Below are 16,282 nucleotides of genomic sequence, written 5' to 3'. Positions count from 1 at the left end.
TCCTGGGCTCAAGCAATCTTCGTGCTTCAAACTCCCAAGCAGCAGGGTCCACCGGTGTATACCACCACACTCAGCCATTTTTCTACAATTTTTAATATTATTTTAGTCTCACTACAGAATAATATAGGTAGAGAAACAATCTCCCCTAGAAACTATATGATATCAAAATAATAAGTTTCCAAGAAAAAGCTCTATGCTATGTCCTGGACATTTTCACCACCAAAAAGTACCAGAGGGGGTCCATGATTACTGCAAATTATTTGAACACTGAAGATTTATAGAGGTATACATAGTATGAAAGTCACACTTGTATGATTAAAAAGTCAAAGTGTTACTATTTATCCAAATAAACCTTAACCAAATTTCATATTTCCGTTATTGGGGAAAGCATTTACTAATGCAACTTTCCTGTCACTACTTATTTTCCAGTTCACAGCTCCCACCCTGTCACAGTACTTGTCAATTTTTGTTAGTTACCAAAGATAAACAAATTTTTTGAATCAACTAGCCATATGTATGTTTTTCTCTGACCAACTTTCCATTATCATCATAAAACAATGACAGGCAAACCACTGCTGAATCTGAAAAGTAAATACTGTGCAAAACTAGATTCAGAGTGAGAAAATTAATTTTACAAGAGGCCACTTTACCTTAGTAGCAACACTCACGTCTTTGTCATCCGATGTAGGCAACGAATCCACACGCAGTTCATGGAAAATGCTTGAGAACAAAAACACACAATGAAAAGAGCAAGTTGATTTCTTTACAATTTTTATAATTGCCAGTTTATATCCAGCTTCCCCCTCAAACAAAAGACATAATCTGGGGAAAGGTCGGTGATCCATATATTAAATAATGATTCTTGATACAATTAAAATATGGCCTCTGTTCTAAAAATAGATTTTAGTTACCTATTTCTGCCTCCATCTGTCTAAATCTATAAAATATTCAATGAAAACTGACCTTGAGTTTTATATAACAAATAGTGACAGTCAATATATTGGCAGAGTCTGACAGTAATTTACACACACAAATTATCTTTCCTGAAGCTGAGCTTAAAATTCAATTAATGGATGACAAAAATGTTGTTACCTAAACTGGAAGAAAGCTTATGACTTCAAACAAGGTAGAAAGATCCACTGTCCCTTTTCCTTGATCTATCTCTCCTTAAAAGACTAATCTGCTTCACCTCAAAATGGCAGTCTTGATTCCTCAGCATGGAACCCACTGAGGAAGGTCCTATTGCTGTCCTTTGCCCTAAATCAGTATAGGGAATCCCCTGCAATATTTGAAATGTATGAAAGCTAAATGGACAAAAGTCAAATAACAAAGGTGTATATTCTTATTGAGAATACTTTTCCCAGAAAGATGAAAACATTAACAATTATAAAATCCCATTATTTTCACTCTATAGGTACTACCTTATTCAGGTCCACATAAGCTAACAAGCCCTTAACAATTTTCGTAGATACTCAGACATCCAAGGAGAGAGACTGCAGGAGAAACAGAGTCCTGGTAGTTGTACCTCTATTTCCCTAAGTATTATCTAAATATCTTTCTTCCTATGGGCTCCCACTTCCAGATTCCACTACTGCAGGGCTCCACAGAAATCTCCAATCTTCAACTCTTCAGTCTATGAAAGCACAGATTCCGGAAAGGATGGCCTCAAATGACCAGGAGTAGATCTCTATATTCCTGATCCTAAAAAACAAACTAACTGGAGTCTCCATCACCTTCCCCCAGCACAGACACACTGCCAACTACCCAACCGAACTCCATGACTGATTTGCCAGACGATCATGCCCCTGACCAGCCTACATGGACATGGGAAGGACATCAGTGAATTGGGAAGAGAGGCAGAGGTGAGGAGGCACCTGTCCTCTACCACAGATCTATGTAGTTCAGCAGTCTCCAGCCTCTTAGTACTCCAGGGTCTCTAAGCTACCCCTCTGTAAGTCAGGATGGAAGTAGATGATACCACATTTCTATCTGCTGTAGACACTCCTCCCAGTGTCTCAAAATGTTTTAGCATGTTTCAGGAAAAAACCTTCAAGTTTGACAGTCCTTGATAAAAAAACAACAACAATAACAAAAAAAAAAAAAACAGCAAGATTGATAGAGCTCCCTTAAACCTTCTATTTTAATGTGCCTTTGTAGATAATTCCCAACATCTTGTGTCTTTCATCTTTATAATTTATCTTTACCAAACTTGTCATGAAAACCAATGTTTTGAGCTCTTATTGAAGAATCTATACTCCTATACAATCCAGTGTTGTTTCTCTTCAAACATGGCTTTCCCCTGCACATTCCATTATTATCTACTTCCGTTGGGTTCATCAGCTAATTCCATTCTCATTCTATCCACCGTGTGCACCAGACTCACTTCCATTTGTATTATTAAAACACACGCCAATAGGATAGAAAAAGAAGGAAGAGTACTGGGCATTAAATGAGTTCAAATCTCATTTCTGCCAATTCCTATGTCTTAAAAAAAGTCTACTAATCTCTTTGAGACTCACATTATCTATCTAGAGAATCACTTGACCAAATATTCAACACAGGTTAAAAAAAAAAAAAAAAAAAAAAAAAAAAAACTAGAAATTATTTTAATTCATTCTAAGATTCCTTAACATTCTGTAATTCTATGTCCTCTTGATTCCGTCTATAGGAAAACTGGGAATACAAAACCCGCCGAATTTGAAAAAATATAATAGAACCAAAGAAACACAAAGAAAAGCAGAGAAGAAAGTTTTAAAAATCAAGACAAGATTATAGAAAAGTGGAAAAAGAAACAAGACTAAACAAAGTATTATGGAAGTCAACAGAAATCCTTGCCCAAATGGAAACCCAAACTGGGAAGTCAAATCATTTCTCTCTAATACTTGCCTAAACTTACTTTTGTAAAACTTCCAGTCCTATGGCCAAAGCTAAGTAAGTTCTGCCCTAAAGTCTTTGATGGTAAAAATAAGATACTGGTTACCAGGGAAATTGTCAAATTCATTAGGACAAATTCTTGGACTAACCACATTCTAACAATAACCTTCAATGAGAGTTTAAGGTACTTAAACTCTCATTAATTTAGGCATTAATTAAATTAATAAATCTGATTAAATTGATTCAGACCTATATCTTGATCCAATGGCTGCACAGATGTCTATCAATCTATGCTGAGGAGCAAGGGAAGGGATTTGGAAGGCAGGCAGGCTGACGGTCAAGTTGTGGGCCAGCTACTTTGTTAACTATGGGATCATGAGGCAATGAATCGACTGCACTAATCCATAGTTGTTTATTGAATAAATAGTAGGTTATAGGAACACAGATGTTGTGATGGCTTTATGAGATGATAAATGCACAGAACATAGTAGGATGTCTAGCCCAGAGTACAACGCTCAACAGATATTAGTTTCTTCTGTCTCTATTTCCTTAGTTAACATAAATGTTTACATCTATAAAATCCTACCTGACTGCAGATTCATCAGAACTTCCAACATCTATTAAAGAAAAAGGAAAAATGCATTTTAAATCAATAATATATGTACAGAATATTAAAAGGATAAGAGTGCACAACAACGCACGCCTGAACTCTAAACTATGTGGGAGGATGAGGCAGGAGGATCACTTGAGGAACCTAGAGTTTTGAGACCAGCTAGGGAAACACAGTAAGATCCTACCTTCATGAAAAAATGTGCACACTTATGTGTATGCTTTAGATACTGTTTTCGTTGTTGTTGTATTTGTTTTGGTTTAGTTTGGTTTTTTAAAGCATAAGACTGATGCTTTGTTACAAAGCATTCCTTTGGGAGCATGCCTGGGACCTTAGTAGAATTAACATTAATTACACCTATTGGTAGGTAATTAATGCAGTAAGATCTCCTCCCGTTGTATTTATTAGATGCAAAGAAGAATAAATTTATAAAATTTGGTATCTACATGTAACCTGCAGTATACAAGTCATCCCAGCCACACCTCATGAGAGGGAGTAAAAATGATATTGTTAGCAGAACAGGTGTGATGAGTCAACAGTGTCAGAGAGCATGACTTCTGGACCAAAATATGAGAGGCTGATAAATCAGAGTATACAGTAGTACCCTTTATCCACTATATGAGAGGAAAGACATACTTGACAGAGTTTTCTCTGCCCTCACGCCACAGCAACAATCACCTACAAAGAAGGCTTCTGTGACAAAAAGTGTGGAGAGATTTTCCCCCAACAAGCAAAAATCATTCCTGCTGATGACACCATTCAATTCTCACACCTTATCTGTAGACACAATCAGATTTAATTTAATTTATAAATTAAACTTTATCATCCATATGTATGTATAGGAAAAACAAGTTTGTGATTCAGCACTATTCGCGGTTCCATGCATCCACTGGGGGTCTTGGAATGTATTTCCCACAGTTAAGGGGGAACTACTGCACTTATTTTGTTATAGCACAACACAGCCTCTCTAGCTCTTCAGTTCAAACTGTTCAGTTTAGGATAAAACACCCTATATCACCAGAAGCCAGCAAAACATAGGAATCAGACCAGAAACAGGAATCCTTGCAAAGACCTTCCAGCTGCCAGTGGAGAAGAGCTGAAGAGAGATCGGTGTGTTACTCTGGCTAATACTCTTCTGGGGAAGGTGCTGGGTGGTTTCATTAGTTGTAGCTATTTGCTCTGCCCGATGTATAACAAGGCCCAACTTCACCTGCCATTTTACCTCCCACAGAAAGAACCACTGGAAACATCACTCCTTTAAGAGCTTATCCGTATTCAGAGAGAAGCTTAAGAAACACTGGGGAGGTGTGGCAGGCCGCTGGGCAGTATTATCTGATGTGAAAAATATACAGAAGGAAAACTATCAATGCCCTTTTACTACCAGAATATTCCAATGCTTCCCTTCTCCCAAGTAGGAGAAAAAAATTCTTTTTCACCTCACATCAAGCAAAACTCCCTTACCATCCCTCATGACAGAATCTAGTTGTAGATGAGTCATGTCATCATACTACAGGCTGTTGTCAACCTCATCCCTCAAAGGAAGAGGATCAGTGAGGAACACACGTATTTACCTATAGCATTCACTGCCTGGTCTTATTTCCAACGGAAGGTAAGTATGACCGACTTAGTGATTCCACTTTTGTAAAGTCCAACCCGTTGCGCTTGTCCCCGTCCATTGCTAGAGAGTCTATCTGGACCCACACCATAGAGCAAGATACTCCAGTTTGTGCCGTGTGGCACGGCATGGTGTCCTTTCCCTCAACCCTTTCTATTATGTCCCAAATAGCTATACAAATCATGTTTTCTGAGTATGTAAAGCACATCTCATCAGCATATATCATTCTTTACAGTGATAAAGAAGCAAAAGGAAAACAAAAAGCACAAGGAACATCTTAAATGACTACGTTCAATTACCATGGATCTTTAATTTTTTAACTATTCAAAAAGATATCCACTGTACTCTTCTGAAAATAATAAAACTATGAAGATAGAGTAAAGATCAATGGTTGCCAGGAGTTGCTAGGGAGAAAGTGAGAGATGAACAAGCATAGTGTAGAGAACTTTTAGGGTAGTGAAACTGTTCTGTCGATAATATTACAGTAATAGATACATGTCATATCATTCATTATACAGTTGTCCAAGTTCACAGAATGTACAGCATCAAGAGTGAAGCCTGATGTAAACTATGAACTTTGAGTGATTAGAATGTATCATAATGTGTCAATGTAAGTTCATCAGTCATAACAAATGTACCACTCTGGTGGAAACTACTAATCACGGGGGAGGCTATGCATGTGGGAGGCACAGAATATATGAGAAATCTCTGTACCTTCCTCTCACTTTTGCTGTGAACCTAAAACTGCTCTAAGAAATAAAGTTACTGATTTTAAAAAGATATTCACAACTGGGCTCAGTGGCTCATGCCTATAATCTCAGCACTTTGGGAGGCAAAGGTGGGGGGATCACATGAGGTCATGAGTTCAAGATCAGCCTGAGGAAATGAATTCAAGACCAGTCTGGCCAATATGGCAAAACCTCTTTTCTACTAAAAATACAAAAATTAGCTGGGCATGATGGCGGGCACCTCTAATTTCAGCTACTCGGGAGGCTGAGGCAGGAGGATCGCTTGAGCCTAGAAGGGTTTCCACCATTCCCTAAGGAGAGTGGCTCACTGTGTCTAAAGTGTTTATAGAAACAGTGTGGTTACTCTGAACAGCTGCTTTCCTTCTACGAGTCTGGAATTTGGGTACATGTCACGGAGAGTAACCTCCACAGAAACACTTGGGTACTTAGTCTCTAATGAGACTCTGGTACTGGTAGATATCACTGCACAAATGTTGTCAAAATGTGAGCCTGGGAGAATTAAGCAGATCCTGGGAACTCCACAGGAGAGGACTCCTGGAAGCTTGTGCCTGGTTTCCTCCAGACTTGACACATGCAACTTTTTCCTCTACTAATTCTGCTTGCCCCCTTTCTTGTAATCAAGTAAAGAGCTGAGTATGACTATTTGCTGAGTCCTGTGAGTCTTTCTAGTGAAACACTAAACCTGGGGGTGGTCTTGGGGAACTTTGACACAAATGCATTGTGTAAGATTTTTATGAAGTTGATATGATATATGTAACTGTAATCAGGTGGTTATTTCACAGAATAGCTTTCCCTAATCTGTTTTCCTTTTCTTTTTTTCCCTTGATATTTGATATTTGGAAAGTCTTATATTTCTATATCTATACAATTCAATAAAGCCATAAAAGGAATAAATGAAACGATAATGTGAAATAAGCAGCAATCCTATTTTAACTGAATAAAAAATAGAAAATCTGGGGGATCGACAATATGTTCTACAATATGAACGTTTCTAGAAAAAAACGAAAGGGCGGTCAATTTTCTGCAATGGAAGTGGGCTTACTTCCTTTTTATGATAATTGTGCAGGTCAGGTGCAGTGGCTCACACTTGTAAATCCCAGTATTTTGGGAGGCTGAGGCAGGCGGATCACTTGAGCCCAGAAGTTCCAGACCCGCCCGGGCAATAGAGTGAGACCTCATGTATTAAACAAACAAACAAAGAAACAAACAACAACAACAACAAAACCTTAAAAAGAAAATTAGCCAAGTGTGGTGGTACATGCCTGTAGTCCCAGCTACTTGGGAGGCTAAGGTAAAAGGTGAAAGGACCACTTATGGCCAAGAAGCAGAAGTTGCAGTGAGCCAAGATGGCACCACTGTACCCCAGTACCGGCAACAGAGGGAGACCCTGTATCAAAAATAAATAAATAAATAAATAAATAAATAAATAAATAAATGTGTATCAGGCCAGATGTAACCACACAAAATTGTAGTCCCAGCTACTGTAAGATGACTGCTTGAGCCCAGGAGTTCAAGGCTACAGTGAGCTATGAATGCACCAATAAATAGACACGGTATTCTAGCCAAGGCAACATAGAGAGACCCCATCTCCTATAATAATAATAATAATTGATTAATTGTGCATCATTCAAGTAAATTCTATAACTGGAGAAAAACATAGTACTATTGAGAATGTACTATAATAGTCTACTACTGATCATACAGTTCCTGTTTACTTGCTTCTCATCTTTTTCTGTGCTTCTCCTAAAACCGAAAACATGAATCATCCATTAAAAGCAGTTCATCACAAAACAAGTCAAAAAGTCAAAAGAAATGCATCCAAACTGTAGGATGTGTTATCCACCACTTCCTGTGAACAGATACTCGAGGGATAAGAAAATATTTGAATAACTAAGTTTGTGCATGAACACATTAAGGTCAAATACCCATGACATTTTAGTGTGTTTCTGTGTACTAGAGACAAAATGTTCAAAAAAACAATTTAATGAATATACATTAAATTAAAAACTGCCTTCATTAAACTGAGATGATCTTCCCTCAATGCATGAATACCTTCAGAATTCACATGTGAAGCCTTAAATATAGACCAAAGATTTGTATAAAATATAATAGCCTTAAAATTCTTATTTGTAGCTGGCACAATGGTTCCCGCCTGCAATCCCAGCACATTGGAAAGCTGAGGTGGGCAGATCACCTGAGGTCAGGAGTTCTAGAGCAGCCTGGCCAACATGGTGAAACCCCATCTGTACCAAAAAGAGAAACATTAGCAGTATGTGGTAGCACGTGCCTGTAGTATCAGCTACTCGAGGGACTGAAGCAGGAGAATTGCTTGAACCCAAGAGGCAGAGGTTGTAATGAGTCAAGACCGAGCCACAGCACTCCAGCCTGGGTGACAGAGCAAGACTCTGTCTCAAAAATGCAAACAAACAAACAAACAAACAAACAAACAAACAAACAAACAGAAAAACTAATTGTTCCCATATAAAAATAAGTCTATGTTCACACTAGAACTGAAGAGTACACAACACCATGAGATAGGACAGAAATATATTTAAAAAGTTAAATTCCTGGTTCTGTATAAATAAAACTGTTGAATTTAGCTTTTAAGACAAGTCAAGGAAAAGAGCAAAAAAATGCAAAAGTGAAATTTGAGAGGTCATTTGACCATCAAGGGCTCATGACCACTGAACTTTCACAAACTATATATATTGTTTAAAACATTAGTTCTGAATTTTGATCCGAGTATCCCTGGAGTTTCAGGTTCGTTCAAGGATGTCCAAGAGGTCAAATAAGACAATGCTGTTTGCTATTTTCAGTTTTCTTTTCTGAGAACAGCACAGCAAACTTCTTCAGAGAAATGAATTGTCCTAACTTCATAGGTTAAAGCCTCATGAGTCATAGTTCTAAGAGCATTTATAAAATATGGTGGTGCATGCTTGTATTCTGAACTTTTCAGCTTTAAAATTTCATATAGTAAACATTAATAGACACAAACTGATTTCAAAAAGCCCTTTTAATATGACATTAGTTTTATTTTTCTTTCTTTCTTTCTTCATTTATCAGCAACAGGAGAGTCTAACTGAATGTGGTGAAGTGGTGGTATAAGGGAGTACAATGAAAAGTGTAAAATAAATTAAAGTGGGGATAATCATATCAATGTGGATGCATCTGGAAAATATACCACAAAATACACCAAAGAAAGTGGCAGAGAGGTATGTAAAGTGTAGAATCACTCATATACCATTTTAGGACACAAATAAAACATTCTGCATATTACTTCTGAGCATCACAATACAGTCAAAGATTTCAAAAGGGCATTGAAATGAAAAACAACCAATTTGCGATGTCGGTAGCCTCTATGCAATCATGTTTTAAAAACCTTAACACCAAAAAGTCTCAAAATAACCCTTTTAAAAGACTGTCTACCAGTTATAAATGAATCGTTACTTTCCTCATTTTTAATAATCAAAGATGCCACAAACTCACACATACACACACCTATGCATACACCTACACGCACAGTCTGCTCATTGGAACATCTGATTGGCTTCAGATCATCATTGTAATAACACTAGCAGCAAGCCTCTAAAGTTAACACAGAAACTGACACGTTAATGAGTAAAGCCTTCCTCTAGGTAAAGATCAGAACTCCAACTAGCACATAACTCACTGGAAATAGCTTAGAGTCTCAAAATTCACTGCTTTGAATCCATGACAAGTACAAAAATTTTATATTGAAAGCTTTATGCTATTCAAAATATTAAAAGAGAAACATCTGAGTCAAAGCTTACATCTTAAAAATATTTTTATGCTTCTAAATTTATTTTTATTCAAATACGGATACCAACAATAACACTTATGTCAATGCCTTCCATTCAATTTTGAGGACATAGAATTAGGGGTAAGAATAATGTGAGTACCTCCAATCATTTAATGTACTTATTTCCAGCATTTCATTTGTATTGATAACGTACCTGCTCTCAAGGTCTGTACTTTCTTTCTTTGTACTGCCCCTTTCACAGCAGGATCTTCCATTTTAGTGCTAGGCTGAATGAGTTTTAAAAGAAAATGATTCACGAATCATATATATTTTATACAATATGGAGTTAGTGCTTCAAAAAATATGCATAATTAATTACCTTCAAGGAAGGATGTTGTGCAGGAGGCCCTACAAAGCAAAGGGGATATGTCATCAATTATATGTAAGTATGACAGGGCCAACCAAACATTCAGGCAGTGTTACTATCAAGCTGAATTCTCATGCCTGGCCAGAAAAATAATTACTTAAGGTTTTGAGGGTAATGCTTGGCTGCTTCTTTTCCTTGCCTAGGACAGCAACATGACAGAAATATAGTGAGGAAAATAGGAATATAGGATTCCTAAAACTCACAGTTTACATTTCAACAGTGAGATTATGTTTCAAATGCCTATACCTAAAACAGAAAAGCAAGGATATCACTGTAAACACGTGGGCTGATGAGGAGAAAAGAGACCATTAAACAGATGAGGAAATCAAACCTGAGGGTATCAATGTCAAGGCTGAGGGTGAAGGTACAGAGTATTTTCACTCAACACATCAGAGGCATTGCTGCCAGCACACCACAGATAAATTCCCCATGTCCTGTCGCTGAGGAAATACACAGTTGAGATGACAGTTCAGGTGAGCGTGCAATTCACCTCTCATCAAAGACAGTGTTCTAAATTGATCAGCTGTTATACACACTTATGAAATCACAGCTAAATAAAATATTCATTTTTCCCATGACCACATGGGCTACTGTAGCACCTACATTTCTCCTATCCCCTCGTTTGGCCTTAAATTACAGCTCTTTGATCCGCTCATAAGGCGGTCCATAAAACACATCAAATAAACCATGTAGAATCAGTTTCCAATATCAAAATATTTATCAAAAAAGAAAACACTGAAATACCACAGACTTGCTGGATATGAATGCACTTTTATACTGCAAAATCAGTGCAGTATTTATTGAAAATGAGAAATTTGATATTCACAGAATGAATTTTATAATATGATTGCATCTAAAATTAGCTAAGTTTGGTATATTATCTTACACTGTAAAGGACATTTATAAAACAGCTATCATATCAAATAACTGGCTGTCTCAAAAAAAATTAGTCAAAGCATCTACATGCAACTTAATCACATCTTATTCACTCACGTCAGTGAAACTTCTCTCTCTGAGGCCTGACAGTTATGAAATGAAATGAGCTGCTGCAGTTTACCCCAAGTCTAGCACTCCCTCCTGTCTCCAGTACTCCCCACAGCAATAACCTCTCTTGTGAGACGGGGCATATGCCAAAGCAACTGGAAGTGCCTCATCTCAAGTTTACTTGGCTTTAACTCCCAAGAACCCAGCGAATATCTTTCTTTCCTCCCTCCTTGTCGTTTCACAATCCCTCTTCCTTTGAAAAAGTGATTTTTAGATCTGTCATCCTGATGCTTCCCTTCCTAGCTGCTCTTTGCGGATCATTGTGACCACTCTTGTCATCTGTGTTCAGGAGTAGCATACACCTCTAATCTCTCTTCTCATCTCATTCTCCTTCCCCTGTGGCTAGAATCATGCTCAGAAATAAAAGGAAATTAATGCTCTCCCTGGATTCTGTTATTTTTTAAATTGCTCTCCAATAGTTCTTTTTCCAGATTTCTCTAAAGGAAGGCTATTCCCTTGTTATTCAGGGCAGTGCCAGGGACCAGCACCAACATCACCTGAGTACTCATGAGAAATACAGAATCCCATACCTGCTGAATCACAATGTGCACTTTCCAGAAGCTCCTCAACTAATTCATGACCATTTGAATGCCCTTTTCTACACTGATGTGCTTGCATATTGGTTTACCCTAATTGCCCTGTTTGGCCTAGTGTCAATTTCTTCCCTACTATGTCCCTGAATTTAATACTACATTATAAGCCATAATGTTTCTAATGAACTTTTAGTCAGGCAATACCATCTCTACTTAATTTACTATCCCATGAATTTACACCATTTTCTATACAACTAAATTTTATCCATACATGGCTGACCATTTACGGTGATATTCATCTATGGTAGATAAAACACAGGTCTGTGTGGTAAAGTACCTCAATCCTTAATGCCTCCCCAGTAGTGAGGATGACAGCAAGAGTAGGAAAATGTTACTCTAATTCACTGACACATTTTGGTACTGGAAGCTCACTTTATCTTGTTTCCTATTTCTAACACCCTGTTCTTCCTTCTTCTACAGATCAATTTGACTTTACCACCTTCCATTACATATACCCGCATATGCTTTTTAAAATTTATTCCATGTACACTCTGCCCTCTTCATTCTTTCTTTCTCTTTTATTCATTTCCTCCTCCTTCTCTCCTGACTTACCTCAGTTTTTAGAGTATCTTAAAATGGAACTCATAGCTCAGCTCCTTCAGTGGTGCTCCCAATAGAATCAACTACTGACCCTTGGTTAGAGATACAACTTATCACCATTTTAATTCTCCTTTACTTATTATAGTTAATAGGACATTTTCTTTAGCTAGGAGACTATATTAGTGTTCATATTCTAAAAGAAACATTCCATTAAATGACTTTTAAAACAAAATCCAGTTCTCACCTTCTCCTTCTCCTTTTCCTTTTCCATTGACTATTCCATTGCCTTTTTCATGGGAAGGTCCAGGTAAAGGCTGTGACAATGTCTCGGGGACACACTGCTAAGGAAATATCAAGAATTAGTTTCCATTTAAAAAATTATAATGAGTTGCATCAAGAGTTTCTTATCATTCTCTTTTTATGAAACCGGATCTCATTCTGTCAACCCAGGGCTAGAATGCAGTGGCATCATTATGGCTCACTGTGGTCTCAACCTCCCGACCTCAGGCAGTCTTCCCACCTCAACTTCCTGAATAGCTGGAACTACAGGTGCATACCATCATGACAGGCTAATGTATTTATTGGTAGTTTTGTAGAGACAAGGCCTCATTATACTGCCCAGGCTGGTCTCAACCTCCTAGGCTCAAGTAAACCTTCCACTTCTGCCTCCCAAACTGTTGAGATAACCAGTGTGCACCAGCACACACAGCCCTAACCAGTTCCTTTAAATAAACCTCAATGTTGCCCAGATATGGTGGCTCACACCTGTAATCCCAGCCCTTTGCAAGGCCAAGGTGGGTGGATTGCTTGAGTTCAGGAGTTTGAGACCAGCCTGGGCAACATAATGGGAATACATCTCTACACAGAAATACAAAAAGGAGTCAGGCATGATGGTGTGTGCCTGTATCCCAGCTGCTCAGGAGGCTGATGTGGGAGGATCACTTGAGCCTGAGAGGTGGAGACTGTAGTGAGCCAAGATCATGCCACTGCAGTCCAGTCTGGGGAACAGAGCAAGACCCTGACTCCCCAAAAGTTTCTATTTAAAATGTGAGAACAAAGAGAGATACAAATGAAAAACAAGCCTAATTGGTCAATGAAATATGAGCTTAAGTCAAGAAAGAAAAGAAACAACATGAAGTACAATAAAATACATGGAGAAATAGATCTATTAAAGAGTCTTTTGGTCTTTCATATTCTGAATAATACTAATTAATATTTATGCTACAATTAGTTTCTGTAAGTATTTCTGTGATATAGTTTATTACTCTAAGACATTCAAGTAGCTAAATATGGTCATCTACCACTACCTGAAAGAACATTATTACAACAGAGGGAAACCTGGAACTTTTCATCAAATTTCCACCCAGGAAAAGATTTCGTCACCAGAATACTAAAGAGTAATGTATGGCTTGAAATGGTATATTTAATAGAACATGAGTTGAGGCTAATAAAACATTTAAGAAATGTTAATGTAATATCACGATGTTAACATTCCAGTTGAATGATACTAGAAAATATATTGTAACCCTCTTTGCTGCTGACGACCTATTTCTAATTTATTTCCTTTTTATTTATGGCATAATTTCTCAACATAACACATCAAAACTTATACACCTTTATATAGTAAGAAATAATACAAATGTAAGCAATATTTTCAATACAATATTTAATCATTAGACACATTAGATATATTACTTACAATATTCTGTTATATAAAAATTCACTTGTCTATTTATTCAGACTAAACAACTATTAAGGCTGAATGTCTCCTGTCTGTAACCTCAGCACTATGAGAGGCTGAGGTGGGCAGAACACTTGAGCCCAAAGGTTAAAGACCAGCCTGGGCAACAAGGCAAAACCCTGCCTGTTCAAACCTCAGCCAAGCGTGGTGACACAGTTCTATCGTGACATAGGACAATAATTTCAACTACTTGGATGGCTGAGGTGTGAGGATCACCTGAGTCCAGGAAAGAGAGATCAAAGTGAGCCAACATCTCACCAGTGCCCTCCAGCCTAGGGGACAGAGTGAAACCTCATCTTAAAAAACAACAATGAAAATGCTTCTTACATGGAACACTGTATTCTAGGCACTCCAGGAGAGACACAAATGTGTTTACTGACCTCCAGTAGCTTATGGTATGCAGGAGCTTCCAATGATTATTTAAACAACTAAATATCAAAACTTCAAAATTTGAAATTTCAGAGTGTGATATAAGGACTTTGAGTGGTTATATTATTTTATTTCATTTTTTCAGATGTAGTCTAGCTCTGTCCCCCAGGCTGGAGTGCAATGGTGCGATCTTGGTTCACTGCAACCTCTGCCTGCCGGGTTCAAGTGATTCTCCTGCCTTGGCCTCCTGAGCAGTTGGGAACACAGGTATATTCCCAGTTTACATAAGTATTTCTGTGATAGTATTTCATGCCTGGCTAATTTTTCTGTGTGTGGGGGTTTTTTTTTTTTGTTTTTTTAAAGACAGGGTTTCACCTCACTGGCCAGGCTGATCTCGAACTCCTGACCTCAGCTGATCTACCGAACTCAGGTGATCTACGCACCTCAGCCTCCCAAAGTGCTGGGATTACAGGCATGAGCCACTGAACCTGGCCAAGTAAATATTTTAAATAAACTACGATGATAAAATTATGATGTTAAAGTCTTATTATATTGGTATTAAGAGTCTCTGCTTCTAGAACTGGTTATTTGCAGCAAAATATGTTATTCAATTAGAGGAAGTGTTTTATATAAACTCTTCATGGACAACTCATAAAACACACAAATATCCCTTTGGGATGCAAATTTTGAGAACATAAATTTAAATGTCTACATTTCCATAATTTATATTTTTAAATCAGATACATTCTTGTTATGCTGCCCAGGCCGTTCTCAAACTCCTGGGCTCAAGCAATCTTCGTGCTTCAAACTCCCAAGCAGCAGGGTCCACCGGTGTATACCACCACACTCAGCCATTTTTCTACAATTTTTAATATTATTTTAGTCTCACTACAGAATAATATAGGTAGAGAAACAATCTCCCCTAGAAACTATATGATATCAAAATAATAAGTTTCCAAGAAAAAGCTCTATGCTATGTCCTGGACATTTTCACCACCAAAAAGTACCAGAGGGGGTCCATGATTACTGCAAATTATTTGAACACTGAAGATTTATAGAGGTATACATAGTATGAAAGTCACACTTGTATGATTAAAAAGTCAAAGTGTTACTATTTATCCAAATAAACCTTAACCAAATTTCATATTTCCGTTATTGGGGAAAGCATTTACTAATGCAACTTTCCTGTCACTACTTATTTTCCAGTTCACAGCTCCCACCCTGTCACAGTACTTGTCAATTTTTGTTAGTTACCAAAGATAAACAAATTTTTTGAATCAACTAGCCATATGTATGTTTTTCTCTGACCAACTTTCCATTATCATCATAAAACAATGACAGGCAAACCACTGCTGAATCTGAAAAGTAAATACTGTGCAAAACTAGATTCAGAGTGAGAAAATTAATTTTACAAGAGGCCACTTTACCTTAGTAGCAACACTCACGTCTTTGTCATCCGATGTAGGCAACGAATCCACACGCAGTTCATGGAAAATGCTTGAGAACAAAAACACACAATGAAAAGAGCAAGTTGATTTCTTTACAATTTTTATAATTGCCAGTTTATATCCAGCTTCCCCCTCAAACAAAAGACATAATCTGGGGAAAGGTCGGTGATCCATATATTAAATAATGATTCTTGATACAATTAAAATATGGCCTCTGTTCTAAAAATAGATTTTAGTTACCTATTTCTGCCTCCATCTGTCTAAATCTATAAAATATTCAATGAAAACTGACCTTGAGTTTTATATAACAAATAGTGACAGTCAATATATTGGCAGAGTCTGACAGTAATTTACACACACAAATTATCTTTCCTGAAGCTGAGCTTAAAATTCAATTAATGGATGACAAAAATGTTGTTACCTAAACTGGAAGAAAGCTTATGACTTCAAACAAGGTAGAAAGATCCACTGTCCCTTTTCCTTGATCTATCTCTCCTTAAAAGACTAATCTG

The 16,282-nt window shown here is 37.5% G+C and overlaps 1 protein-coding gene across 2 annotated transcripts in view; it reads right to left on the bottom strand.

Moving 5' to 3' along the window:
• The window catches only part of LOC140709207 (uncharacterized), a 146,313-nt gene that overhangs the window by 89,549 nt on the left and 40,482 nt on the right, over nt 1–16,282 (bottom strand). For both annotated transcript variants that reach the window (XM_073007134.1, XM_073007136.1), the window contains exons 14-20: nt 15,750–15,819; nt 12,457–12,553; nt 10,133–10,174; nt 9,988–10,016; nt 9,823–9,895; nt 3,461–3,491; nt 651–720 (exon numbers count right to left, since the gene is read on the bottom strand). In XM_073007134.1, coding sequence (XP_072863235.1) covers nt 651–720; nt 3,461–3,491; nt 9,823–9,895; nt 9,988–10,016; nt 10,133–10,174; nt 12,457–12,553; nt 15,750–15,819 — 412 coding nt within the window. The remainder of the gene's footprint in view (nt 1–650; nt 721–3,460; nt 3,492–9,822; nt 9,896–9,987; nt 10,017–10,132; nt 10,175–12,456; nt 12,554–15,749; nt 15,820–16,282) is intronic.

Source organism: Chlorocebus sabaeus, chromosome 2, assembly GCF_047675955.1.
Source record: "Chlorocebus sabaeus isolate Y175 chromosome 2, mChlSab1.0.hap1, whole genome shotgun sequence".
Taxonomy (NCBI): Eukaryota; Metazoa; Chordata; class Mammalia; order Primates; family Cercopithecidae; genus Chlorocebus; species Chlorocebus sabaeus.
This window is presented reverse-complemented; position numbering and strand designations above follow the sequence as displayed.